The sequence below is a fragment of the Eubalaena glacialis genome, chromosome 10 (assembly GCF_028564815.1).
Source record: "Eubalaena glacialis isolate mEubGla1 chromosome 10, mEubGla1.1.hap2.+ XY, whole genome shotgun sequence".
Lineage (NCBI taxonomy): Eukaryota > Metazoa > Chordata > Mammalia > Artiodactyla > Balaenidae > Eubalaena > Eubalaena glacialis.
In genome coordinates this window covers 122,188,723-122,215,488 of record NC_083725.1, presented here as the reverse complement: position 1 = coordinate 122,215,488, position 26,766 = coordinate 122,188,723, and the positions used below count along the sequence as shown (strand labels likewise).

General features: G+C 60.8%; 2 protein-coding genes across 8 annotated transcripts; both read left to right on the top strand.

The window, feature by feature from the left end:
- Window positions 1-111: 111 nt before the first annotated feature.
- Window positions 112-5,209, top strand: TMEM80 (transmembrane protein 80). 4 transcript variants are annotated; one of them, XM_061202332.1, is made up of 5 exons: window positions 112-142; window positions 2,555-2,574; window positions 3,396-3,489; window positions 3,578-3,670; window positions 5,004-5,209. In XM_061202332.1, exons 1-5 carry the CDS (start codon window positions 124-126, stop codon window positions 5,207-5,209), a joined length of 432 nt encoding a protein of 143 aa, XP_061058315.1. In that variant the 5' UTR covers window positions 112-123. The 4 variants fall into 4 exon arrangements, with proteins under 4 accessions (XP_061058315.1, XP_061058318.1, XP_061058316.1 ...); XM_061202333.1 differs by lacking the exon at window positions 112-142 and adding an exon at window positions 163-301; XM_061202334.1 differs by lacking the exon at window positions 112-142 and having other exon boundaries at window positions 2,555-3,337; window positions 3,417-3,489.
- Window positions 5,210-7,868: 2,659 nt separating this feature from the next.
- Window positions 7,869-25,502, top strand: EPS8L2 (EPS8 signaling adaptor L2). Of its 4 annotated transcripts, none has more exons than XM_061202331.1 (21): window positions 7,869-8,036; window positions 10,472-10,594; window positions 10,702-10,757; window positions 11,558-11,622; window positions 18,478-18,639; window positions 19,058-19,207; window positions 19,284-19,363; window positions 19,449-19,591; window positions 19,673-19,743; window positions 19,912-20,038; window positions 20,231-20,319; window positions 20,424-20,498; window positions 20,710-20,858; window positions 20,977-21,109; window positions 21,224-21,336; window positions 22,667-22,772; window positions 23,411-23,524; window positions 23,798-23,867; window positions 23,993-24,173; window positions 24,283-24,415; window positions 24,502-25,502. In XM_061202331.1, exons 2-21 carry the CDS (start codon window positions 10,551-10,553, stop codon window positions 24,583-24,585), a joined length of 2,145 nt encoding a protein of 714 aa, XP_061058314.1. In that variant the 5' UTR covers window positions 7,869-8,036; window positions 10,472-10,550; the 3' UTR covers window positions 24,586-25,502. The 4 variants fall into 4 exon arrangements, with proteins under 4 accessions (XP_061058314.1, XP_061058313.1, XP_061058311.1 ...); XM_061202328.1 differs by having other exon boundaries at window positions 7,966-8,036; window positions 10,534-10,594; XM_061202330.1 differs by lacking the exon at window positions 10,472-10,594 and having other exon boundaries at window positions 7,955-8,036.
- The last annotated feature ends 1,264 nt before the right edge of the window (window positions 25,503-26,766 follow it).

The window sequence follows — 26,766 nt, the reverse complement described above, 5'->3', positions numbered from 1 at the left end:
TGCGTCCGGCGCCGAGAGGCTGCCGGGATCGCGGCGGGCGGGATCGCGGCGGGGCGCGGGGCGCGGGGCGGGGCGCGGGGCGCGGGGCGGGGCGCGGGGCGGGGCGCGGGGCGGGGCGCAAAGATGGCGGCCTCGCGGCGAGGTGAGGGGCCGGGTGTGGTGTCGCGGAGGCCTAGGGGCGTCTCGGAGGTCGCCCCGGGAGAGGGGTTCGGTTGGTTCGGTTCCTCCTGGTGTGGGGAAGGCCGAGCTGCGGGCGCAGCTCGCCGGGGTCGTTAACCGGTGGACTTCATGTGTCCACAAGGTGAGACCCTGGCCCGGAGAGCCCGTCCCGAGTCCGCTCCGCCGCTTCCCGTGGACGCGCGGGGCGGTGGAGCCACGGCGGTGCGGTCACGGCTCCCCCGAGGGGACGCTCGGCGCCCCCCGACCCAGATGAGAACCCCTGCGGGGCCAGCGGGCCGGCAGCGGGCGGGACGGGCTCGTCCGGAGCCGGCAGGAAGGGGACACCCCGGTTTGGAGTGGGCCCAGTGGGACCGGCTTCTGGAGCGAAGGTTTGCATTCTCGCCGGCATTGCCGGCTCACGGGCTCGTCCTGTCTCGGTGGCACCCTGCGCGGGGCGGCGGGGCGCCGGCCGGTCGGCGGCCCATTCGAAGTCCTGGCCGCTGGGTCTGTAAGAGCCCGCGCCGCACAGCTCGTGGAACCAGAGCGAGGTACGGGGGCGGCCCGGGGAGCTCACTCGGCCGGATGGAAAAGGCCAATTTCCACATCTCAGCTGTCAGGTTCCGAAATTACTCGTGCGAGGAGAGGCTGGGACTAGACGGGAGCGGTGGGCTGGGCAGCTAGCTGACAAAGAAGCAGACTGTGGTCTGAGCTTCAGACAGCTTTCCCGGCACCGGGGGTTCCCAAGCGCCAGACCTTTGTGCAAGGCCACGGGTACTGAGGTTCGCGCGTTTTCATTTGGTGGAAAAGTACGTTTACACCAGAGCGATCAGCTTCACACCCCTCGTATATATCACCCAAGGAAAAACATTCTTTCTCTTTGCTTTCACATTTAACTTCTGACGGCCACATTGTTATTACAGTGAATCATTAACAAAAAATGCGAAGTTCTAAAAGCCACGGTTGGACTTCCCCGGTGGCGCAGTGGTTAAGAATCCGCCTGCCAATGCGGGGGACACGGGTTCGAGCCCTGGTCCGGGAAGATCCCACATGCCGTGGAGCAACTAAGCCCATGCGCCACAACTACTGAGCCTACATTCTAGAGCCTGTGAGCCACAACTACGGAGCCTGCGTGCCACAACTACTGAAGCCTGCGCTCCTAGAGCCCGTGCTCCGCAACAAGAGAAGCCACCGCAGTGAGAAGCCCGGGCACCGCAATGAAGAGTAGCACCCGCTCACCGCAACTAGAGAAAGCCCGCGCACAGCAAGAAAGACCCAACACAGCCTAAATAAATAAATTTATTTAAAAAAAAACAAAAAAAAAGCCATGGTTATCTTTAGTCAGAATGAGCCTCTTTCTGTAGGTCTGAAATCGTTAGAACAGCATATCTGATTGTAGCTACCCTTCATGTCAATTATTTAAATCCTGTGGCGCTGAAGGTTTTTCAACAGCATTTTTTCCCTGAGCCCCATCATCTCAAGCATAACAATGGGCAACTGGCAAATAGATCTGAAGTTCTGAAGCGAACTGTCAAGAGAAGGGTCAGAAGGGAGCAACGTCCTGATTACCGTGAAATCCACCCAAATAATGACAGGTATCGAGGCAGCCTAGTCTAGCTTGGGCCTGGAAAAGAAGGGGTCGGGTTTAGAGAGCACCCTTCCCATATCGCGATGAAGGTTTATTAATGATCCGTGCTCGGCACATGCTGCCTCTCCATCACCCGTGTCCTGTGCTGACCCACGTAAGACCCCCACCCAAGTGAGACTCCCAGAGGACCTCGAATCTGCCGAGGAAGCAAAGGCTCACCCAGGCTGGGAGTTTCTCTCTTGCCCCCTGGGGACTAAGGAGGAAATGGAGTAGGAGAGGGCACCGTCCTACTCGCTGCTGGCAAATTCTGAGTCGTTATTGGCGCGTCGCCATACACTGTCATCTGAAGACGTGGGCAGAATGTGTCACTGCTGTGTGGCGGGAGAGGGTTGGAAAGAGACTAGATTGCTGGCTTAGGAGATTCTTATTTGGGGAGGGATATTTGGGGCCATGAATAAAATTCCAGAGGAAAGCAAACATCTATTATCAATGATAGAGACTTGTAACCTGAATCAAAAAACGTTTTCATCTGTGTACGTGTGGCACATATGAGATGAGAAAAGCTGTGTCTGGTTTCTCTCCTGGCATCTGGCCTCAGGTGTGGATCTGGGCTTCGCCTGTGGGTACGCCCTGACTCCCAGCCTCAGGTTCAGAAAAGCAGATGGTCAGATCCTCCCTGGAGGGACAGTGGGTGCAGAGGTGCTGGAAAGGAACCTAGCTGCGGGCCATAAATCCGTGGCAACAGGAGAACAGGCCTCTGGAGCATCCTGGTAGGACTTGGGGCCTCTCTGACTGTACCTTCTCTTCCAGGGAGAGCTTCCTCCACGGTGGTATCCTGCTGCTGCATCCCTGTGGCCCTCCGTCAGCCCAAGACCCAGGCCTCCCAGGCACCTGAAGTCAGCTCTTGGCTCCTGCTTTTTACTGCTTTAAGCCCCCAGCCCACAGCCCCAGCTTCCCTATAAGTTTTGAGTAGTCATTCCACCTGAGTGGGAAGGGCATCCACTAACAGGTGGAGAGAGTTGATATAACCTCCTCCACTGGTGCCTCCTGCTCAGCCCCACGCCGAGGGGTGGCTGCCTGACTCCCTCCGGGCCCAGGGGGGCAGGAACACGAAAACCCCTCACTTGGAAAACTTACAGACTTGTTTTAGCGTAAACAAATACGAAGTGTTCAGAGCTCAGGAAAGTTGCAAGTGGGTACTTAACTGCCCCCCAAAAGAGAGAAAGACATTTTCTTTGAAGAAAGTGAAAAAGGTCACTTTTTGCTCTCAATGTTATAACTGGGACCTAGGTCAGGGTGATGCCACCTGAGGAAGCCTGGGGTGCCGAGGCCATCCTGCCTGCAGTCACCAAGGATGTGCCCGGTCCTCTTGCTCCAGGCTAGGACGTCCCCTGGGGGGAAGCCCCAGCCCCACCCCGGAGCCCACAGGAGCCCTGCCAGGTGTGGTGACACCAGGAGGGGTGTCAAAGGAAGCCAGGCAGGGGGCCGTCGGCCGGGTCTCCGTGGCCACCCGCAGGTGCCTGGGCTGGACCCACGTGTTTGCAGGGCCTCTGGTCAGGTGGCGGAGCAGCCCCTCCTGTCCTCCCTCCCCAGGTGGGTGCCCTCGGGCAGGGCCATTTGCTGGGCCTGAGAGTCCTTAACCGCCGGCCAGCTCTCATCACTCCCTCTTCAGATGCTGCTCTATCTGAGTGGACCGTACTATGCCCTTTATTTCCTAGCTACGCTCCTGCTGGCCGTGTATAAAAGTAAGTCTCGTGCGAAAAGGCAGCTCAAAGGTGTGGGTACCCTGTGTCCTGTAACAGGAGCTCAGCTTTGTCACCCGTTTTTCTCCAGGTCAGGTTTTCACTTGTCCTCACAGTTACCTGGTCCTCGACCTGACTCTGCTCTTTCTGATGGGGATTCTGGAAGCAATTCGGTTATACTTCGGTGAGTTGACTGAAAAGCACATAGTACTTGAGATTGTTGCTAGCTTTACGTGTGAACCTTTACACGTTGGTCATCTCGTAACGTGGTTCTTAGAGACACTTTTGATTGAAACTGCTTACCCATGGTTTTGCAGGCCTCTCCTTACAATGTCATTAAGTATTAATTTGTTTATCCAGAAGCTTCGTCCGCAAGACGAAGAATGTTGGCCACGTCCTTGGCGGGGGTGCTCCCTGTTTGGAAGCATATCGTGCACAAGCTGCTGGGTAACAAACAGCACTGAGGCTAGAACCCAGCTCAGTCATCAACCCTGGGGCCCTAAAACGCCCCCACCTCCTTCCTCCCCTTCTGTTGGCCTCAGTGGTCAGGAGGAGAAAGATCTGGAAAGTTCTGTCAGGTCCCCACCAGGGCAGCAGGGCCTGGAGGGTGGAAGGCTCCCCAGCCTCCCCACTCCGGCTCCTGGAGGCCCCCAGCCAGAACCTTGCTCGGCCGACTCCCCTCACGTCCTGAAGCTCATACAGTATAGGAGCCCCGAGAGAGCTCCCCCGCTCCCTCCACAGCTCACCATCAGGGCCCATGCCTCCCCTTTCCCAGTCACAGGCACATGGACACGAGCACATCTCTTCTGAACGGGATCACGCTGCGTGTTCCGCTGACACGTCTGAGAAACGCTCCTGCCTCTGGAATGGCTGATAGGACAGCTGGCACGTCCCGGGCCCCTGCACATGCACGCCCACAACACAGACGAGCCCGTGCCCATGGGAGGGTGGCAAACGGCACTAGAGTCGCTGGGCATCCGCAAGCCCCTCATGCTCCTGGGGCACCCTGGGCACCTGTGGCCGGGACAGCTGGAGATCAGTGTCTTCTATGCTGACCCATTTGTTTGTAAAACGTGCAGTTGCTTTGTTTTTTGTAAATATGCGTGAAATTTTCCACAATGACCTTAGCCCAGAGTGAACTATTTTTGGAAATCTTAAACAAAATCTTCTCAGTCAATGTGGAATTAGGAAAAGGTGTCAGAATGCAGTTGGAATTGTCTTTAGAAAACCAAATTCCCTCTCCCAACCACACAACTGACCCAAAGACCAAGAGTAGAACATCACAGCCTCGGTTGGCTTTCTTCCTCACTAAGGAAGACACGCCCCTTTTTGCGTTTGCTTTCCGACACTTTGAAGAGTCCCCTGCCGTGGTCGCAGTGGGATCTTTCACTCAAGTCCTCAAGCATCACGTGGTGGTCAGAGCTGGCACTGGTCTCACGGCCGAGATGCCGGGGCCCTCCCGGGCCCGTGCGTCCCAAAGCCCGGCGCTCACCCAGCACGTCTGTTCTGCTTTCCAGGCACCAAGGGCAACCTGATGGAAGCCGAGGTACCGCTGGCTGCCAGCCTGGTCCTCACGGTGGGCGGTGCCCTGCTGTCCGTCTACTTCCTGCTCTGGCAGACCCTGGTGCTGTGGGCCGACTCAGCCCTCAGCGCCGTGCTCCTGGCGCTCCACGGCCTGGAGGCCGTCCTGCAAGCCGTGGCCATCACCGCCTTCGAGAGCTAGGTGGGCGGTGCCCGGCCCGCGGGACAGCCCTGGGCAGGAGACCCTCCTCAGAGCCAGACTGTGCCCCAGCCGTCACCTCCCCCGCTGACGGTTGCTGAGCGGGAAGGACATCTTCGTGCTGACCTGCCTCGGTGTTTGTTAGAGGGTCAGATGGTGTGGAGGGTCTATGAGGCGGAGGTGGGGTCAGGAGCCAGGGCAGAACGAGGCGCTGGGCAGGGCCTGGGTGCGGCGGAAGCAGGGTTGGGGCTGTCCCGGCCGGTCTGCGGGGAATCGCGGGGGCGTCTCTGGCTGGCGGGGATCTGGCTTCAGCAGCCACCGACATCCGGGGTGCAGAGGGGGACGAGGCCTTCAGAAAGCAGGCAGCCGGGCCAGTGCCCTCGCGGTGTCCATGGCATCTCCCTCTCAGGCCGGGATCGGCCGTCTCTGCTCTCCCTGCAGCTTCGGGGCGGCACCGGGACCAGGGGTCCTGCTCTGCGGGCCGAGCCCCGGGCAGGTGGTGCGCTCTGCCGCGCACAGGAGGCGCCTGCCGAGGGCCAGGCAGCTCGGGGCTGGGGGTTTCCTCTCAGCCGTGACACCTTTCCCTGGGGGATTCTGGAGAACGGCGAAGGTGACCTGGAAGCCCCAGCGCAGAGCCGGGGAGGAGAGCTGGAGAGTCCCCAGTAGGGGACCCCAGCCCCTCCGCAAGTGCTCCTGGAAGGAGTCTGCGCCGATGTTTTCTAGTGCCTTCCCTTGGCCTCAATTTCACGTTCTCTACGTCTGGAGTAATGTTGTGTTTGAGCGTCTGGATATTCTCTCTTCACGGTATTTGAATAAAGAAGCTTCTCTGCCTCTCTGAACCGCTCCTGACTGCAGCCACCTGTCTCCTCCAGGGTTCTCCCTTCATCCCTCAGGGCACAGGCCGCGTGCCCGCTGCAGGCCCCACGCAGCAGCCCCGGAGCTGCGCTCCCCCAGCCTGGGCCTCCACGGGGCTGGCCTCAGCGAGGGGCACTGGTGGTGTCAGCCTCGCGGGTCTTACCCTTAGGGGGCCAGTGGGAGCAGAGAGCTGTCTGCTCAGCCAACTCCTCTAGCTCAGGACCAGTGTGCGCCTGTAGCCCCGAAGGCCAGTGGGGGCGTCCTGCTGCTTACCCTCTGTGCGCTCCGCAGGGCTCCACCCTCTCCCGCCCACATGGGCTCAGGGAGGCCGCGATGGATGCACCTGCTGTCTTTGGGAACCTCAGCCCCTCCCCTGCAGACCCAGGCAGCAAGATACCTGTGTCCTCCGCGTTCACAGCCTGCCCGAGAGTCTGGGCCAGGCCCTTGACATCCGCATTGCTTTGGCCACGGGGCATACCACACTCAAGGTGGCCACCAAGCAGCCTGGGACTCCAGGCCCCCAACTGCATTCTTGAGGGGGTCAGTGCTCCCGATCTGATGCCGATCACGTTGATTTCAGAAGCAGAGAGTGCCCACCTCAGCTGCTCCCCTCCCTGCGTGCCTCCCACGTTTTGCCCTTTCAGGCTCAGCCTCCTGGAAGGGCTGGCATGCCGTCTCCTCTGCTGACGTTGTCAGCAGAGGGGAGACAGAACCAGGAAGCCAGGCCTCGCCAGGGCTCTGCGGCAGGGCGGGGCTGGAGGACAAAGGCCACTCCCTGCACCCCTGTGCGAGCTCACCTGTAACACCCCAGACAGGCAGGAAGGTCCTAGCGATGTGGGGAGGGACAATGCCGCTGGCCTTCCAGGACACTGTGTCTCCTTAGCTGGGGCTCCTGGCAAACACCAGCTGCGCGCCCTTCTAGGACCACGGACCTGGGACCCTGCGTCCTGGCACACCTTTCCTGCTCCCCCCACCCCAGGACAACAGCGGGAGCCTTGGGGTGCCTGGGGGTGCCCACCACCACCCGGCCTGCCCTCTTCACCCAGTTTGGTGGGCACGGCCATCCTGGGGGTCAGTTCAGGAGGAGGAAAGACAGAACCGCGGGCAGAGCTTGGGGCCTGGCCTAAGGCGGGGGTCACTGCCCAGAGCGCCCTCGCACCAACGCTGCCCTGGCACTCAAGGACAGCGTAGGCCACAGGCGTCCCGACACCCCCCCTCCCCGGCCATGGGATAACCCCACTCCTCAGGGGGTGCCCACACTGGGCTGGGCGACACAAAGAAAGAGACTTTAGGAGCTCCTAGATCGTGGAGGAGGTACCCCCGCCCCGGACCTGGCAATCTCAGGGAGCAGGGCTGCAGAGCCTCTGGCCCATGGTCTACCTTTGAGACTCACTCAGACTAAAGCCTGGCCCTAGCGCTCCCTCCAGACCAGAGGGGCCCCAGTGGAAGAGGATGGGACTCGGCCCCGGGTCCTGGGGCACCTGAGGCTGGGGGAACCTGGCAGGGGCAGGTCTGACCTCCCCAGGGCTCCACGCCACCCCTCTGGGGTGCAGGCAGCTGGGCTTGCCCCGGGAAGATCTCAGAGCAGCGTCGGGGCGCGCTGTCGCCCTGAGCACCCCAGCGAGGGATGGGCTCCCGGCCCCGCCCACCCGTCCACCAGCGCCCCCGCTTTAGGGGTGGGGTTTGCGCAGAGGGACCCGGGTGGCTGTGGGGACCGTCCGCGGGGAGCCGCGGTGGGGGCGGGGTCCTGAGCGGGGGCGGGGTGGGCGGGGCATCCGCGTCCCACCCCCGCCCCTGCCCAGTGCCCGCCCGCACACGGTGACTCTAACCTGCCGCTCAGGTTCCTCCCAGCGCCCCGCCCCGGCTCCTCCGCGCGTCCCTCTCTCCTCTGGAGCCAGGCTCCGACAGACGGGCGGACGGACGCGCGTACTAAAGGACCAGTGGGTGGCCAGGCGCGGGGCCGCGAGAGGAGCAGGTGAGTGCCCCGCCTGGAGCCCGCACCCGCTTTGGCCCTGGAGCCACAGGGGAGCCGAGCGCACGGAGGGCGGGCTGCCCGGGCCTCAGTTTCCCCAGGTGGCAGCGCGACGCGGGGCTCTGGCCTGGGTCTGCAGGCCGGGCCGGGGCGCATGGGGCATCGGGCGCGAGGGGCCGCGCCGGGCCCGCGGGCTTTCCTTGGGCTGGTGGCCGCAGCCGGGTTCCTGCGGCCTGGCCTGCCCCGTCCGGTCCTGGGGCGGCGCCGTGCGCTGGCGATGTTTGTAAGCCAGTGGCTTCTGAGTCAGCCGGCCGCCTCCCAGCCCTGGGGCTCGGTGGGGGGAACCCCCTCCTCCAGTGAAGCGGTGTTGAGGAGGCTCAGCCCCTGCCCCTCAAAGGATCTGCACCACTGTTGCCGGGGCGGACTGGGGGCTCCTTTGGCGTGCTAGCCGGCTTCCTGTTTGTCCGAGGCAGGCGGGAACGCAGGGCCAGGGACGCATCAGGCCGGGGTCAGGCTCTCGGTTAAGGTTGGGGTGTGGGAGTTTCAGGGAGGAGGCTGGGGGCCGAGCTGCCGGGGCCTGTGTGCCTCCAACCTGGGCTGGGCTGGGCTGGGCTGGCCTGGGGCAGCCCCTGTGCCTCAGGTGTCCTGGTGGCAGGGGAGGCGGGTAAGCAGGGCTCCCGGTGCTTCTGAAGTGCGCCACCGACCATCTGTGCCCCACCCAGATGTGGTCAGCCCCAGCTGCGCTGGGAGGCCAAGCCCAGCTGGCGCCGCCTCTCCTGCCGCTTCTGCACCTCCCCCACGGCCTGTGGCGGGGCCTCTCCTGGCCCTGCCCAGTGCAGTCAGGGGTCCAGCGCCGCCCAGCTCTCTGCCTGCCTCTGTCTCCCAAGTGCACGCTCGGCACCCTGCTCCCCACCTACAGCTTCCCAGGCTTTTCCCTCCCCCAACCCGCAGGGCCCAGACCTGGGCACAGCCAGAGCCCCAGCGTCTCCCCCATCCCAGGGCCCCACCTGGCTCCCTGGGCCTTAAGCTGACTCCTCCCCAAGGTCGTTCAGCTGCGAGCTGGAATTTGAACTTGGAGCTGGTCCCTCTGCCCTCCCTGCCCTGCTGGGCCTCCTCCCCCTCCCCTGCCTGACCAGGCACCATACTCGGCCTTCCTTTGCTCCCGGAAAATGGCCACAGTGAAACCGAAGTGCAGCCTGGGCCCTGGGGCCCTCAGGGCTAGTGTCATCCCCACCCCAGTCAGCTGAAGAAGCCCCCTTCCTCCCCGCTGGAGCCGGCCTGTAAGCGGCCCCTCCCCCAGCTGCTCCCCAACCCAGATGCCTGGACCCACCTCCCTGGCTGGCCCTGAGGCCCCCCACCCCGCCCCCTAGGGGAGGCCGAATGTCACGACCTAGGTGTCTGTGTGCTCACAGGCCTGGGTTTCGCCCAGGTGCGCGTGTGTCTGGACGCACGTGCCCAGCACCCTCGGCTCAGCCCGCCGGGAATCCCATTAAGCAAACTCGGGCTCACCCGCTGAGGTCGTGAGCCTTCCGGACACTCTCCACGGACAGACGGACAGAGGGATCCGGCCAAGCCCGGACCCTCGGTGGCATGTGGGAGGGGGTAGCCTGACGCCCCCGGGTCCCTCACACCTCCGGGGAGCCTTCCCTGTAGGTAGTACCTGCTCAAGCTACCAGGTGCTTGTACAAGCTACCAGGTACCGGGTACTGCCTGCCCTGGATACCAGCACCCCTGGCTTGCGACCCAACCCTGCAGCCCCCTAAACACTGAAGCCGCAGATGGATGGCATCACTGGTGACATCGGATGCGGCACAGTGTGGACCCAGAGGTCCCCACGGAGCACAGAATCCCACAGGACATGTCAGCCTGGCCCAGGGGTACCAGGCTCTGCTCACCCCTCAGATGGTGGGCTCCGTCTGGACTTCACCCTGGGCTCTGGGTCCCCAGGCCCCCTACCCTTCGCCCTGGGCTCCAGCCTCATCTTTTGCTGCCTTTCTCCCTTGTCTGGCTCCCACCTGCCTCAGGGCCTTTAAACATGCTGTTCCCTCTGCTTGGAAGGTGCCTCTTCCCCCGACCCCCCTTCAGAGCCCCCAGGACATCTTCCTCGCAGCCCCACTCCAGACAGCCTCTGGGGGTGGGACCCCTCTGCTGGCACGTCCTGGGGGTCCCTGTAGAGGACCGAGGGTCCAGGGAGAGATGGGGCTGCAGTGAACACCAAGTGGGATGTGGAGCAGGGGTGGTCCTGGTGTGTCCAGAAGGCAGGGCTCTGCTCCCTGAGGACTGCCTGCCCAGGCACCCTGGGGAATCTGCCCAGGCCATCGGGGCCCCAGGCCCTGCATCCAGGGAGGGATGGGGAGGAGACCCAGGCCCTGTGCTGGGGTAGCAAGGCCCCGGCCAGGTCACGATAAGGTGTCAGCTTGGCTCCCCTGTGCACTTAGGTGTGGGCCAGGCACTAAGCCCTGGACCCAGGCCACTCTGAGGTCTGCCCTCTCACCGCCAGCCACCGTCGAGGACGCCATGAGCCAATCAGGGTCCGTGAGCTGTTGCCCGGGTGCTGCCAAGTGAGCCCCCACCCCCACCCACTAGGCACCCACCACCCGCTACCCACCCGTAGTCCCCAGGGAGGGGTGCGGCATGGGCCCCACCCTCACCAGCCCCTCCCTTGCAGTGGCAGCCTGGGCCGGTCTGACGGTGTGGCCAAGATGAGTGCCAAGGACCTGTTTGGTGAGTGAGGTTTGAGGACAAGAGGCCTCGGGGACCAGCTCGGCTGGGAGGGTCTCGCCTACTCCCTTCCCCAGGGCTGTGCCAGGCCCCCACCCGGGGAGACGCGGGTCAGCCCTGGGCACCCAGAGAAGGCCCCTGGACCCTAATCAACCAGCAGGTGCTCAGGTCCCTCCCCCAAACTCTGGCCACTGAATAGCCCTCCCCACAGTGAGCCAGTAAGGGGAGAGGCCTTACTAATAATTCAGGGAGCATCAATATTGATTCTCTGTGCTCTTCTCCGCCACCCGATCCTCCAGGGGCGGGGGCTCCTGCTGGACTGAGTGCCAGGTGTCTGCTCTGGGAGGGCGGGGCCTGGCCGGCCCCCACCTCCCCCAGCTCTGACCCTCCCCCAGCCATGCAGTGCCGCCTCTGGAATGCAAGGAACCCCAGGGAGGGGCAGGGAGAGGCAGGGAGATGGTAGCTGGCAGCTCTTAGAGTTGGGGGAAGCCCTGGACCAGACCCCTCCCCAGGAAGGTGGGCAGGGGGCCTCCATGAAAGGAGGCTGAGCCTCCTGCATCTGCTCCAGGACAGACCCCAGACACAGTTGTGCCATCACCACTCTGAGCTGGGGGTCCCTCCTGGGGACCGAGGGAGTTCCGTGTTCTGCCAGGAGGGGCGGTCCCTCCATTCCGTGCCCTTGTGTCCTTCCTGGCGGCCACAAGGGGCCCACAGAGCAGCCCTCCTCGCCTGCACTCTGCCCTCCCTGCGGCCCCGCCTGGGGTCCTGCCCTCAGGGGTGAGTGACCGTGTCTCCTTATTCAGAGCAGAGGAAGAAGTACTCCAACTCCAATGTCATCATGCATGAGACCTCCCAGTACCACGTCCAGGTGAGCCCCTCACCCCACAGGGCACTCCTGTCCTCTGTGCTCCGGGGTCCCCGGGCCTGTGGGGAAACTGAGGCCCGGGGAGAAGTGGTCCCACAGCAGGCGGCCTGTTCTGGGCTCACCCCCGGTGGGGAGCCTCCCTCCGGTCCTGGGGAGCTCCCGGTCTGAGGGGCACAGGAACCCTGGAGCTACATCGGGGAGAGGGATGCCAGGGGCAACACAGAAAGGCAAGGACAGCTCTGGGTGCCCCCGGAAGCCCCAGTGGGAGGGAAGCTGTCACCCTGGCCTCACAACAGTGAGCTAGATTAGGAGGGAGGACGTGGAGCAGATGCCCTTTTCTGAGCTCCTGCAGGGACGTCCTCGATGGCTAATCCCACTAAGCCTGGACAGTCGAGATGGGTAACTGCACTCTAGACGAGCCGCCAGCTCCGGAGGCCTTTGCTTTTAGGTCACTTTTAATTCACACTTAGAACTCAGGAAATATGTTTTTAAAATGACCTTCCTGCCCCTGGCAGCCGGCCAAGTTCCTGGTTCCTGGTCATCGTCCAAACTTGCAGGACAGCAGGGCTGGGAATGGCTGAAGTGGGAGGAGGGAGGGGGACCCAGGATCAGGAAGGTGGGGGGCCTGGACCAGGAAGGTGAGGGGCCTGGACCAGGAAGGTGAGGGCCCTGGACCAGGAAGGTGGGGAGCCTGGACCAGGAAGGTGGGGGGCCTGGACCAGGAAGGTGAGGGCCCTGGACCAGGAAGGTGGGGGGCCTGGACCAGGAAGGTGGGGGGCCTGGACCAGGAAGGTGAGGGCCCTGGACCAGGAAGGTGGGGGGCCTGGACCAGGAAGGTGAGGGCCCTGGACCAGGAAGGTGGGGGGCCTGGACCAGGAAGGTGAGGGCCCTGGACCAGGAAGGTGAGGGCCCTGGACCAGGAAGGTGGGGGCCCTGGACCAGGAAGGTGAGGAGCCCTGGACCAGGAAAGTGAGGAGCCCTGGACCAGGAAGTGGGGAGCCCTAGATGAGGAAAGTGGGGGGCCTGGACCAGGAAGGTAAGAACGTCCCTCCCCTTAGAGCCCTCCATGCCCACAGAAGCCAGGTGAGTCACTGCTTTCTGAGCCTGTTTTCTCATCTATACAGTGGGTGCAATGAGACATGGGAGTCCCTAGGGCTCTTGCATTGGGCTGTGTTGGTGATCAGCCCTCCCTGCCAACCTGGGCAGGCAGGGGCCGTCTTGTGTGGTCAGCTCATGACTGCTGCAGGCTCAGCGTCCAAGGGCAGCTCTGCCACCTCTCTGTGGGAGGGACTTTGCCCTCCTTGGTGAGGAGCCACCTGTGCCAGCGGGGCCTCCCAGCCCTTCTCCTAGACTTTGGTCCAAGCTAGCCTGTGGAAGGACCCCAGGCTGGGGCCACGTCTCCTGCCTGCCCAGCAGCCAGCAAGGCTGGGGATGTGGGCAGGTTTGCTGACCCCTCCCAGATGAGGAAGCTGAGGCCAAGAGGGAGGGTGAGAGGTGGTGGCAATGGGAGGGGGGGCACCGAAGCCTTGTGGGTTTATTTATTTATTTATTTGGCTGTGTCGGGTCTTCGTTGAGGTACGCGGGCTTCTCATTGCGGTGGCTTCTCTTGTTGCGGAGCACGGGCTCTAGAAGTGTGGGCTTCAATAGTTGTGGCGCACTGGCTCAGTAGTTGTGGCGCACGGGCTTAGTTGCTCCGTGGCATGTGGAATCTTCCCAGACCAGGGCTCGAACTCGTGTCCCCTGCATTGGCAAGTGGATTCTTAACCACTGCGCCGCCAGGGATGTCCCAGCATTTGTTTTATACAGTTGAATTTTTGTATAGTGATTGAGTATTCTGAGACCTTGCTGAATTCATTTACTTGTTTCAGGAATTGCTTATAGATTCATTGGATTTTTTTATGTACGCAATCATTTTGTCTGAAAATACAGTACTTAATTTCTTAATTTTAGCCACTTTGTTTTTCTTGCTTTATTGCCCTGGCTAGAACTACCAGGACAGTGCTCAATAAGAGTACTGATAGTGAACATCCTTGCCTGTGTCCAATCTTAGAAGAAAGTATTCAGAATTCCCCGTTTTATAAGCTGTATGTTTTTGTAGATACCCTTTACTAGAATGGGGAAGTTCCTTTCCATTCTTTATTTGCTGAGAGCTTTTATCATGAAAGTTGTTGAATTTTATCAAATGCTTTCTCAATTGAAATGTATTTACTATTGTTAATGTAATGAATCATGCTGATTTTTAAAAATGTTGAACCAACCTTGCATTTCTAGGATAAACTTCATTTACTAATGGTTTATTATCCTTTTTATGTATTGACAAGACTAATTTACTACTATTTTGTTAAGGATTTTTTTTCATTAATATTTATTAGAACATTGGTCTATAATTTTCTTTTCCTGCAATGCCCTTGGCAGGTTTGGGTATCAGAGTTATGTTGGCCTTATAAAATGAGTGGAGAAATGTTCCTACTCCTCTAGTCTTCAGAAAGAGTTTATGGAAGATTGTTGTGATTTCCCTCTTAAGTATTTGTTAGGATTCACCTGTGAGGCCCTGAATATAGGGTTTCCTTTGTGGGAAGTTTTCTTTTATTATGAATTCACTTTTACACCTGTATGATCTGTAGTGATGTCCCCTCGTTCCTTCTGGTTATTGATCATTTGTGTTTTCTCTATTTTTTTCTTGATCAGTCTTGCTAAGGGTTTATCAATTTCATCAATCTTTTCAGAACCAACCTTGGGTTTTGTTGATTTTTCTCTGTTGTTTGTATATTTTACTAGTTCATTGGTTTCTGCTCTTATTTTCCTTCTTTCCACTTACTCTGGGTTTCATCTGATTGTCATTTTCTAGTTTCTTAAGAGGAATGCCCAGACCATTGATATTAAGTCTTTCTTCTTTTCTGACATTCATTTAAAGCTATAAAGCTCCTCAAAGGACTGCTTTAGCTATCTTCCACAAGTTTCAATGTGCTTGTTTTTATTATTGTTCAGCTCAGAATATTTTCTTTTTTAAAATTATATTTTATTGGAGTATAGTTGATTTATAATGTGTTAGTTTCAGATGTACAGCAAAGTGATTCAATTATACATATACATGTATTCCTTCTTTTTCAGATTCTTTTCCATTATAGGTTATTACAAGATATTGAATGTAATTCCCTATGCTACACAGTGGGTCCTTGTTGGTTATCTATTTTATATATAGTAGTGTGTGTACGTTAATCCCAAGCTCCTAATTTATCCCTTCCCCACCTTTCCCCTTTGGTAACCATAAGTTTATTTTCGAAATCTGTGAGTCTGTTTCTGTTTTGTAAGTAAGTTCATTTGTAGCATTTTTTAAAATTAGATTCCACATATGAGTGATATCATATGATATTTGTCTTTCTCTGTCTGACTTACTTCACTTAGTATGATCATCTCTAGGTCCACCCATGTTACTGCAACTCAGAATATTTTCTAAATTTCCTTGTGACTTCTTTGACCCATGCGTTGTTTAGATTTTTCTTCTTTTTAAGCATTTAACCATGTAAGCATTTATAGGTATAAATTTCCCCGTAGTGCTGCTTTTGCTGCATCCCATAAGTTTTGATATGTTGTGTTTCTATTTTCATTTGTCTCTAGGTATTTCCTTATTTCCCTCGTGATTTCCTCTTTCACTCATTTGTTGTTTAAAAGTGTGCTGTTTAATTTCTACAAATATGGACCCATGATTTATTTAGAAGTGTGTTGCTTAATTTCCAATTAATAGGGTTTTGTAGTTATCATTCTGTTATTGATTTCTAATTTAATCCCATTCTGGTCAGAGAATACACTCTGTATGTTTTCAGTCATTTGGAATGTATGGACAGCATGGCTGGGATGGTTTGGCTGTGCAGTATTTTGCTGACAATGAGCCTCATGCAGACAGACCAGCTGCCTGATAGTCACTGCATGTTTCTGCCCACTCTCTTTCTTTTCTTTTCTTTTTTAAGATATTTATTTATTTATTTATTTATGGCTGCGTTGGATCTTAGTTGCTGCATACGGGCTTCTCTCTTGATGTGGCGTGCAGACTCTAGAGCACGTGGGCTTAGTTGCCTGCGGCATGTGGGATCTTAGTTCCCCCACCAGGGATGGAACCCACGTCCCCTGCATTGGAAGGCGGATTCTCAACCACTGGACCACCAGGGAAGTCCCTTTTTTTTTTTTTTTAAATATTTATCTATTTATTTACTTACTTATTTTGGCTGCGCCAGGTCTTCGTTGCGGCATGCGGGATCTTTTAGTTGCAGCATGCAGGCTCATGGTTGCAGCATGCTAACTCTTAGTTGCAGCATGCATGTGGGATCTAGTGCCCCAAACAGTGATCGAACCTGGGTCCCCTGCATTAGGAGCGCAGAGTCTTATCCACTGAATCACCAGGGAAGTCCCCTGCCCGCTCTCTTTCTTTTTTTTTTTAGCATTTTATTCATTTATTTATTTGGCTGCGTCGGGTCTTAGTTGCGGTGCTCGGGCTCTCAGCATGTGGGATCTTAGTTCCCTGACCAGGGATCGAACCTGTGTCCCCTGAATAGGAAGGCGGATTCTTAACCACTGGACCACCAGGGAATTCCTCTGCCCAGTCTCTTTCTAACCTGCCCATGGACATGTAGGTTGGCCTCCAAGAGTTGTGCAGGGAGCAGCCTTGTACCCGTGCCACATTCTACACGTGTGCAGGTTGCCTTGGGATTGTAAGAGGGAAGCATGTGGGCTGGTCCAGTGTCATCAACTCCTCCCCAGAGCAGCCAGGCGAGTGCGGAGCAAGGGCTCCTCCTTCTCCACGTCTTTAACCAGCCAGTGTAACCCACAAGGGCTTGTTAGTACTGGGCCACAGAATAGGTGAAAACTCATTCCTAAAGTCATAGTCTCCAGCTTCAATTTGCAATTCTTGTATTGAATGAGTCTGCAGATATACGTGTGTGTGTATATATATATATATATATATATATATATATATATATATATATATATACTTTTTGGCCGCACCGTGCAGCCTGTGGGATCTTAGTTGTGGGATCTTAGATCCCCAGCCAGGGATTGAACCCGGGCCCTCGGCAATGAAAGCCCAGAGTCCTAACCCCTGGACCACGAGGGAATTCCCCTGCATATAATTTTCTATATTAAAAGGTTACTTATATTTATTTTCCTATAGACTCTCTGTTCATACCTTTTGTCAATTTTTCTATTGAGCTGTTAATCTTTTACTTGTTTACATATTCTTTCATTCTTTATTCATTTATCGTTGGTATCCTTAATAATTAAACAAAATAGAGGCTTTAACAAAGTAAGAACTATCATTGTAATGCATGTTGGCCTTTTCCTGTATCAAGAAAATTAGCCTACATCACCTCCATTGTATCTATCATTATATCTGTGTGGTTTTTAAAATATTTTGTATGTGGTATTTTTTTCTCAGGCAGAAACTTTTTTTTTATTAAGTCAGATTTATTGGTCTTATCTTTTTATTCCCTTTTTTTTTTTTTCGTGGCCCCACCATGCGGCGTGTGGAATCCTAGTTCCCTAACCAGGGATCGAACCCACGCCCCCTGCAGTTTAAGCTCAGTGTTTTAACCACTGGACCACCAGGGAAGTCCCGGTCTTGTCTTCTGAGCATCTGGATTTTCTTCCTTGCTTAGCAAAGTCCCCCAGTGAAGCAGGCCTTCCTGAGATTATCAGAAATTACCTAGTATTTCCTTATAGCACTTTCACGCTTCCATGTTCTGTGGTTAAGCCTTAACTGCTTGGAGTTTCTGTGAGTGTTCACCCAGCTGTCCCAGTATTGTTTACTGAATTCAGCAAAGGTCAGCGAGGACACATGGGGGATCCTGGAAGGAGGAGGGGCCTGAGCCAGGCTTGGAGAGGGAGCAGCGGGGCGGGCCAAGAGTCCCCATGGGCTGCTCATTCATTCCCGTCACATTCACTGGGCGCCTGCTGGGGGCCCAGCACTGTCACAGGCAGCGGGGAGACAGCAGCCAGAAAGCAAACAAAGAAGCATGTCATGTCCAGCATAAAGTCGGATGATGATAAACACAAGGGCAGGTCAGGGACGTGCTGACGGTGAGGCTGTGGCCAGGCAGGCAGGGAGGTCGTGTCCGAGCACAGTCCGGAAGGAAGAGCGAGCTGGGCGAGACCGGACTCGGGCAGAGGTGGCACATGCCAAGGCCCTGTCGTGAGCCTGCACCAGGGCTGCTGAGGGGGCAGGGAGCCTGGTCCCGGAGCCCAGTGGCAGATGTGGGTGGGCTGGGGGCTGTGTGTGCAGGGCTGCCAAGGGGTTTGCCAGGGCACATCCATTGCCCCCACAGACATCCCCCGAGGAGAGCAGAGGACCCCCCAAGGTGGGGCTTTGTCTCTTCAGACCCCCAGGGCAGGGATGTTCCCCTCAGACCCCCAGGATTAGTTGTGACCCCCTCAGACCCCCAGGGTTGGCCGTGGCCCCCTCAGACCCCCAAGGTTGGCTGTGGCCCCTCAGACCCCCAGGGTTGGCTGTGGCCCCCTCGGACCCCCCAGGGTTGGCTGTGGCCCCATCAGACCCCCAGGGTTGACTATGACCCCCTCGGACCCCCCCAGGGTTGGCGGTGGCCCCCTCAGACCCCCAGGGTTGTCTGTGGCCCCCTTGTACCCCCCAGGGTTGGCCGTGGCCCCCTCAGGCCCCCAGGGTCGGCCGTGGTCCCCTCAGACCCCCAAGGTTGGCCATGGCCCCTCAGACCCCCGGGGCTGGCTGTGACCCCCTCAGACCCCCAAGGTTGGCCCTAGCCCCTCAGAGCCCCAGGGTGCAGCCCCTTGGCCCTGGTTCTTAGCACCAGGAGGGCTCCACCCAGAGTGACCCCCTGCCTGCCCACCCAGCACTTGGCCACGTTCATCATGGACAAGAGTGAGGCCATTGCGTCCGTGGAAGATGCCATCCGGAAGCTGGTGCAGCTGAGCTCCAAGGAGAAGATCTGGACACAGGAGATGCTGCTGCAGGTCAACGACCAGTCGCTGCGGCTGCTGGACGTGGAATCCCAGGTATGGTGGCAGCAGGAGGGAGGGCGTTCGCCCATCCTGCAAGGCAGGCACAGGCAGTGACCCAGACACACTGGGCCTCTGTGGGAGAGGGAGCAGGACGAGGGCCGAGAGTACAGGGGAGCCACGTCACACAGGGACATGTCCACCTCGCCAGAGCTTCTCCACCGGCTGTACCGAGGCAGGGCCCGTTGTGTGCACGCTGCCCCGTGGGGTCCGTGTCCATGCCCGTGTCCAGGCTACGTTCCTTTTCCGTGCCGTATCCGTGGCGTGAATGCCACAGGCCACGCCCACAGTCAGCCCGTGTCCCCGGCATCCGCTCCTCGGGTCTCCCCCGTGCCCACGGCCGTGAGCCCTCATCCGTGTCTGGGACTCTCGCCATGCACCATGGCAAGCCCGGTCCCAGCCGCCTGTCCCCCAGGAGGAGCTGGAGAACTTCCCACTGCCGACCGTGCGGCACAGCCAGACCGTGCTGAACCAGCTACGCTACCCGTCGGTGCTGCTGCTTGTGTGCCAGGACTCAGACCAGAGCAAGCCCGACATCCACTTCTTCCACTGCGACGAGGTGGAGGTGAGGGGCGGGATGGGGGCGGGGCGGGGAGCGCAGATTCCCCCCGAAGAGCCAGCCTGACACCCCGTCCCCCCAGGCGGAGCTGGTGCATGAGGACATCGAGAGCGCGCTGGCCGACTGCCGCCTGGGGAAGAAGATGCGGCCACAGACCCTCAAGTAGGGGGGTAGGAGGGGCGGGGGGAGGGGCCGGGCCTGGGGCTGGGGCTGCGGCCAGGCTCAGCGGCCCTTCGTCCCACTTCAGGGGCCACCAGGAGAAGATCCGGCAGCGGCAGTCCGTCCTGCCCCCGTCCCAGGGCCCGGCCCCCATCCCCTTCCAGCGCCACGGCAGGGACTCGCCTTCCACCAAGAACCGAGTGGGCCTGCCCACGCCGCTCGGAGACCCAGGTGGGCCGAGGGGGATGGGCTGGGGGGCGGCAGCAGGGTTGGTGGGGGGGCTCAGTCAGCAGCAGCTCTGCTCCCGTCCAGGCTTTCGCCGTTGGGAGTCGCAGGACGAGGAGCCGAGGGCCGTGCTGGCTCAGAAGATCGAGAAGGAGACGGTGGGTCTCGGGCCGGCAGGACCTCCCACCCACTCCGGGCTCCTGGGGCCAACCCCCAGCCAGCACCCACCCCCTCCCCCAGGCCAGGGGCCAAGAGGCAGCAGGTGGGGGTGTCCCTGCAGCGGGTGGGGCGCCGGAGGCTGACCCCTGCCCCTGCTCTGACCCCAGCAAATCCTCAACTGCGCCCTGGACGACATCGAGTGGTTCGTGGCTCGGCTACAGAAGGCTGCTGAGGCTTTCAAGCAGCTGAACCAGCGCAAGAAGGGAAAGAAGAAGGGGAAGAAGGCGCCGGCAGGTGCGGGGGCGGGGGCGGGGGGCACCGGACAGGGGAGGGGCATCGGGGTGGACGCAGGAGTGGAGGTGGGGAGCACAGTGGCCACTGAGCAGAGCAAGGTCCAGTCTCAGCGGGTGGGCGACATCAGACTGAGGCCGGACCCACCAGGGCAGCGATGCGCCGGCCAGGCTTACCCCCCAACCCCCTGTCCAGAGGGTGTCCTCACGCTGCGAGCACGGCCCCCCTCCGAGGCCGAGTTTGTTGACTGTTTCCGGAAGACCAAGCTGGCCATCAACCTGCTCGTGAGTACAGCAGCCCACCCCATCCCTCCGAGCTGATACCGGGGGGGGGGGGGGTGCCTTGTCCCTGGTGCCACCCCACAGGTCGACCTGCTCCCTGCCCACAGGCCAAGCTTCAGAAGCACATCCAGAACCCTAGCGCAGCCGAGCTGGTGCACTTCCTCTTCGGGCCCCTGGATCTGGTGCCTGGGGCTGGGGGGAGGCAGGGGCTGGGGCGGGGGAGCGCGGGCCTGGGGGGCTTGCCCCTGACTCGGTGGGAAGCAAGTGCCCACCTTGGGCAGTGGGCTGGGGCCGGCGTCGGCACTCTGAGTGGTGGGCGCAGTGGGCAGGCCAGTGGTGTTGCAGGCAGGCGCAGGGTGGGAGGGGGGCCTCTGACGCCCCGCTGTGCCCCAGATCGTCAGCACCTGTGGTGGCCCAGACATTGCTCGCTCCGTCTCCAGCCCCCTGCTCTCCCGAGACACTGTGGGCTTCCTGCGCGGCCACCTGGTCCCCAAGGAGATGGCGCTGTGGGAGTCCCTGGGGGAGACCTGGACACGACCCCGGTAGGGCGGTGGCACGGGGCGCACACCAGGATGGGTCCCTTGGCGGGTGGGCTGGGGGTCCTGGGTGGGGCCAGCTCTGGTCGGTGGGCACAGCTCACCCCAGGACTTCCCACCCCAGCTCCGAGTGGCCTCGGGAGCCGCAGGTGCCCCCCTACGTGCCCAAGTTCCAGAGCGGCTGGGAGCCACCCCTGGACGTGCTGCAGGAGGCCCCCTGGGAGGTGGAGGGGCTGGCGTCAGCCCCCGGTGATGAGGTCAGAGCGCCCGCAGCCCCGCTTGCACTCCACCTCCGCCCACTGCCCTCACCGCCCTGACCTCCTGGCCCAGCCCCTGCTTCACACCAAGCCCCGGTGTCCGCTTCCCCACAGCCAACTCCAGTGAGCCGCACGTCCTTCAGAAACTCCCCAAAGCATAGCTTCACATCTGAGCCCACACCCCAGGGAGACGTCCTCCCCCAAGTCAGCTCCCCACGTGCTCACAGGTAAGCTCTGCTCAAAGTGACTGAGTGTGACGCTCACCCCTCAAATCACGGAGGCTCTGCTATGGGTACACTGCCACCAGGTGGCAGCAAATGCCTTTTTCAACGACGGTCAAAGTAATGCTTTCCACACTAGAGCCAGGTTTCCTTTCAACTTTGTGGTGTACAATTGAGGGGAAAATGTCAAAAGCACCCATAAAGTGCTTAGATGACGTACCTAATACGTCATCTCTTTTTGTTTCTCCACGTTTATGCTTTAGAATCATGGTTAGAAGTTTACTAAACCACTTAACTTAAATGGTCTCAACGATCCCAGTTGCCCTGTTGGGGCTGATTTAGGCCCAGCCTCAGAGCCGGAGGAGGAGACTGATGGTCTGGGTGGGAACGGCCTCTCTCCCTCTGGCCGCACACATTTCCACAGACCATGTCTTACAGCCCCAGGGCCTGGGGGAGTCCCCGTCCTTCCTCCCCTCCCCTCCTACTTTCTGTTCTCAGTCCTGGCCCAGGACCTGCCTGGGGAGCTCATTACTCACCAGACCCCAGGATTCAGTCTCAGGAGGGGAGGGGGCTGGAATCCATGTTTTGAATAAGTGTGCCCCTCCCTTTGCCCCACCAGCCTGATGCCCTGGTCCCTGGCCTAGGGCCACCTTCAAGAAACATTTTCATCCTTTTAGCTCCAGCCCCTGACCGGTCCACCCTGGCCAATCCTGACACAGCCCCCCACCGGGGCCCCAGGGGCTGCCCCAGCCCCAGAGCCCCCACTTACCCAGGGTCCCGAGCCCTGCACCTGTATGAGGGGTGCCCTCGTGATCAGGGGCCAGACTGACCAGAAGGGATGGCCCAGCACGGGTGGCAGGCACAGGCCTGCTCCGTGCAAGGGCTGGGACACCCTGGGACCCTGCAGCTCACGGGCGGCCCTGCGTCGTGTCTGCAGTGCCGGAGGGACTACGGCTCTGAAAGCATCTGGCCCTCCCCCATGGTCAGCCACTTTCCAGGGACGACCTGTCGTTTCTCGGGTACACGCCTGGCTCTAGATCCCCTGGGGGGCTGGGCCTGGAGACCCCTAAGCCTCCAGGGCTAGGGGCTAGGGCAGGGCAGGCCTTGCTGTGCCCACAGACCCTTGCATCCCATCCGCCTCCGCTGCCCCCCCACGCAGGGGGCCCCAGACGCAACGGGGCTGTCACAGTTTCCATCCCAGCTGACAGCCGCAGCCGCTGTGCCGCAGGACAGGACGCAGCCGTTCACCTGGGAAGCTGCTGCCCCCGGCGCTCCCCCAGGCCCAGGAAGAGACCCCAGCCCAGCCCTGAGCCTCAGCCCCTCCCATTCCACACAGGGGCTACGAACCCGCACCGGCCATGGCCAAGTACGTCAAGGTCCTCTACGACTTCACAGCCCGCAACGCGAACGAGCTGTCGGTGCTCAAGGACGAGGTCCTGGAGGTGAGTGGGGGCCGGGGAGCGGCTGGCGGTCCAGAGGAGGGGTCCGCCTGACCCCAGGGCTCCACTCTGGGTCCGCAGCCTGGCACCCGCCCCAGCACAGCCTGGCTGAGGGGCCTCCCTGTCTTGGGGATCTCGGAGGGAGCCCAAGGGCCCCTGGGCTGGGCTGGGCTCAGGCTGAAGGGTGGGGTGGGCCCTCCCTGTGCCGAGTGGGGGACCCCCCAATCCAGCAGGGGCTTGTCATTCATGCCCACCCCGGGAGCCCCCTCAAGGCACTTTCTGAGTTTTGTGCCCGTCCTGAATCCAGGCCACCCACTGGGGGACAGAAAGTGGAGCAGCTGGGGGGGGGGGTGATCTATATCCACAACCAGGCTAGAGGCTTAAGATGCTGCTGGGAGGGACGGGGAGGGGGGTGGCCCCTATGGATGGGTGGGAGGCCAGGTGGGCCAGGGGCACCTGGAGGAGGTGTGTAGAATGGGGAGGGGGGAGCAGGCTCAGGGGGGACTCCGGAACTCTCTCTGGCCCATCAGTAAAGAGGGGCTCACACCGGTGGTCCCAGCACCCAGCACTGGTGCCTATGGCGGGGGGTGGGGGGCGGGCGCTGTGGGTCAGGGGTGATGGCGGAGATGCGGCGCCCACAGGTGCTGGAAGACGACCACCAGTGGTGGAAGCTTCGAAATCGCAGCGGCCAGGCAGGCTACGTGCCCGGCAACATCCTGGCCGAGGCCCGGCCAGAGGACGCCCTCCTGGAGCAGGTGAGGCGGAGGTCTGCTCCATCCTGCTGCGGGGTCAGGCCGGGTGGCTGGGGGTTTGTTGTGGGGGTGGGGGCAGAGAAAGACCGGGCCCGGAGCCTGGACCCCTCGGCTATAGGGGCTGGTGCGGGGGCTCCCTGGCTCCGGGCCGAGTCTGGGAAGGTGGGGGGCTGGGCAGGTCCTGGGAGGTGGGGGAGGAGGGGCGGGGAGGGGTGCCGGGAGGGGTGATAAGCTGACCTAATGGCGCCCCCACCCCCCCTCTTGTTCACCCTGCAGGGAATGAAATACTGGGGTCCTGCCAGCCCAACCCACAAGCTGCCCCCAGGCTTTGCCGGGAACAAAGGCGGTGAGGGATGGGGCCGCCAGACCCTACGGGCGGGGGGCCCAGAGCCAGCGGGGGAGGCGGTGGGGAGGGGAGCCCCGGGTACGCGGGTACGTGCGGGCAGGCCTGAGCCGCCTGGCGCCCCGCAGAGCTGATGCAGCACATGGACGAGGTCAACGACGAGCTCATCAAGAAGATCAGCCACATCAAGGTACAGCCGACGCGGCACTTCCGCGTGGAGCGCAGCCAGCCGGTGCACCTGCCGCTCACCTACGAGTCCGGCCCCAGCGAGGTCCGCGCCTGGCTGGAAGCCAAGGCCTTCAGCGCCCGGTGAGCGAAGGGCGCACAGGGCGGGCAGGGGGCGGGCGCGGCGGCCGCCACGCCCACGGCCGGGGCCCCGCCCTCACGCCCCGCCCCGCCCCCTGCCCCCCGCCCCCAGGATCGTGGAGAACCTCGGCATCCTGACTGGGCCCCAGCTCTTCTCGCTCAACAAGGACGAGCTGCGGAAGGTGTGCGGGGAGGAGGGCGCCCGCGTGTACAGCCAGCTCACCGTGCAGAAGGCCGTCCTGGAGGTGAGCCGCCCCGCCCTCCGCTCCCCGCGCGCCCCGGGAAGGGGGGCTGGCGGGACACTGACCTGCGGGTCCCCCGGCTCCCCCAGAAGCAGCAAGGTGGGTCGGAGCTGGAGGAGCTCATGAGCAAGTTCCATTCCAAGAACCAGAGGCGGGCGGAGGAAGACAGCTAGGCCTGCGGCAGGGCCCACGGCTCGCGGCAGGGCCCGCCCCCGTGGCTGGAGTATTATTTTTGTACGTGTACGTATTGCGGACCGTGGACTCGGACGGAGAGTCGTGCCGGCTGGGGACCGGCTCGCCCGCCTCGTGGCACGTGGGGCCTGTCCTCCGGCTCAGCGGTGCCCCGGCCCACACTCCCCACCTGCCCCGACGCCCACCGTAGCCAAACTTGCCACCAGGTGGCGCCAGCCCCTCGTCCGCCCGCCCGCTGAGGCCGGAGTTGTGCCGGTCCCAGACCCAGCCCTGCCCTTCCCCACAGCTCTCCCTGAGGCCGCAGAACCCACATACATACCCTGGGAGGGGGCAGGGACCTTTCCTCTGGCCGCCTCCGTCCACACAGAGGTTCCTCCCAGCGCAGGTGACTCAGGCCCTGCCCCTGTCCCCACGGTCCCCTGCAGCCACTGCATCCCCATACCTCCGGGTGGCCGGCTGCGGGCCACCAGGGCAGCAGACCTCAGCCACCCAGCTGCCCTTGGCTCTGAGCTGGTTGGACTGGTGCCCTTTGCCCCCAGAGATTGCCCTCAGCGCCCACCCAGCACACGGCACCCCCAGGGTGGGTTGGGGGACTCCGGGCCCCACTGGGGTGGGGTGCATGCCGTTCTCCCTTCACCACCTGGAGGATCAAGGATGGACTGAACACCACTCACCCGAGTTCTGGCCTTGGGCACCCCTCACCCCCACCCCAGCCCTGCCCGCTCCCCCTCCGCAGAGCCAGAAGGGAACCTTTTCTGAGCAAGTCTCAGGCCAGCCTTGCCTGGCGTGCTGTGTGCTGGGGGTGAGTCTTGGAGCCCTGGACTCTGCGGGTCGCACCCCAGCGAGGAAAGGTGACCGAGGCTCAGAATCCATATCATTAAACCACTTAAGTCTCCCAGCAGCCCTGTGTCTGTCTCCTGGAGGTGGGGTGGGGTCACTGTGGGTCCTGGAGCCCCCCGGGATTGCGCCTTTGGAAGAGCTCCTGAGCACAGACAGGCTGCGGCCAGGCCGGGCTGGGGGGTTTCCCGGTGAGGCTGCTCAGCCCTGACCCAAGTGGGGGGCCCAGGACACCCTCCCCTCCACACCCTTGCGAGAGGGCCCAGAGGACGCTCCTGGGAGCTGTGGGCTGAGAGGGGGGCCCTGCCCACTCTGTGCCTGGGGCTCTCCCAGGCCTGATGTCTGTCCGGAAGGCCCGAGTGGGAGTGGTGGGGAGCAGGGCTGCCAAACCTCCAGGGAGGGAAGGGGCATGAGTCACAGGAGAGAGACGGAAACTAGACTTAGAGAGCTTAGCCCAAGCTGAGGGAGTTGCCCCAGAAGAGGGCGTGGGCCTGCAGGGCCGGGCAGATGGCCAGCTGGGACGGGGTCCGTGCAGGAGCGGAGGGGTCCCTGAACGCACAGTGGGCAGCTCTCCGCACCACGCAGGCTCCCAGCCACCTGGCCACGAGCGAACTTGGGCCCCACCCTTGGAGGCCTCTGGTGCTCTCTGCTGGCGGCGCTGCCTGTTGTGGTGTGCACCTGGCCAGGTCAGGGGTGTCTGACCTGCATATCCCCAAAGCAGCTGGTGGACCCACCCTGGATCACGGTGTCCAGAGGGCTCGGTTCCGGGGTGTCTACCTGATGGGCAACCACAGGGAGCTTGGACCCAGAGGCAGGTTGTGCCTTTCACGGTGGGAGTTGGTGGGCCGACTGTCCCTCTCTGGGCCAGGCCTCGGAAGCCCCGACTCCCAGCTGGGACAGGCCACGCTGGGCTGAGTCTGTCCAGCAGAGCCCAGTCGAGGGCAACTGGGGGTGTCTGGTGCCTTCTGGGCCACACCGAGACTTGACCACCACGGGCCCCTCTCCCTGGGAAGGGAAGCTTCTCCCCCCAACCCCAGGCCACGAGAGGAGGCTCTGTCCTCCCAGGCCTGGGCAGGACCCCACAGACAAGGAGCCCAAGATGAAAAGGGAGAGCTGAGGGCATCAGCCTTCCTCCAGAAACCCACAGACCCTGCTGGTCCAGAACAGCCAGCAGTGGGGAACCCGGACCGGACAGCCTCCCCACACCCTGCCCCACCCTCTGCTTGGCTGAGCCCCTCCCTCAGAGCCCTCTCCCCCGGGGCCCCAGGCCAGACTTCACTACCCAGGAGCTGCTCTGAGGCGCCCCGGCCCCGCCTCTCTGCTCA

Bases quoted from the DNA above. Each gene is read 5' to 3' on its own strand.
- EPS8L2 (XM_061202331.1), top strand. From the start codon at position 10,551: ATGAGCCAATCAGGGTCCGTGAGCTGTTGCCCGGGTGCTGCCAA. The intron at 10,758-11,557 runs GTGAGTGAGGTT...CTCCTTATTCAG, and splicing joins GAGTGCCAAGGACCTGTTTG to AGCAGAGGAAGAAGTACTCC. The intron at 19,592-19,672 runs GTGGGCCGAGGG...GCTCCCGTCCAG, and splicing joins CACGCCGCTCGGAGACCCAG to GCTTTCGCCGTTGGGAGTCG.
- TMEM80 (XM_061202335.1), top strand. From the start codon at position 289: ATGTGTCCACAAGGTGAGACCCTGGCCCGGAGAGCCCGTCCCGAGTCC. The intron at 708-2,554 runs GTACGGGGGCGG...CTTCTCTTCCAG, and splicing joins GCTCGTGGAACCAGAGCGAG to GGAGAGCTTCCTCCACGGTG.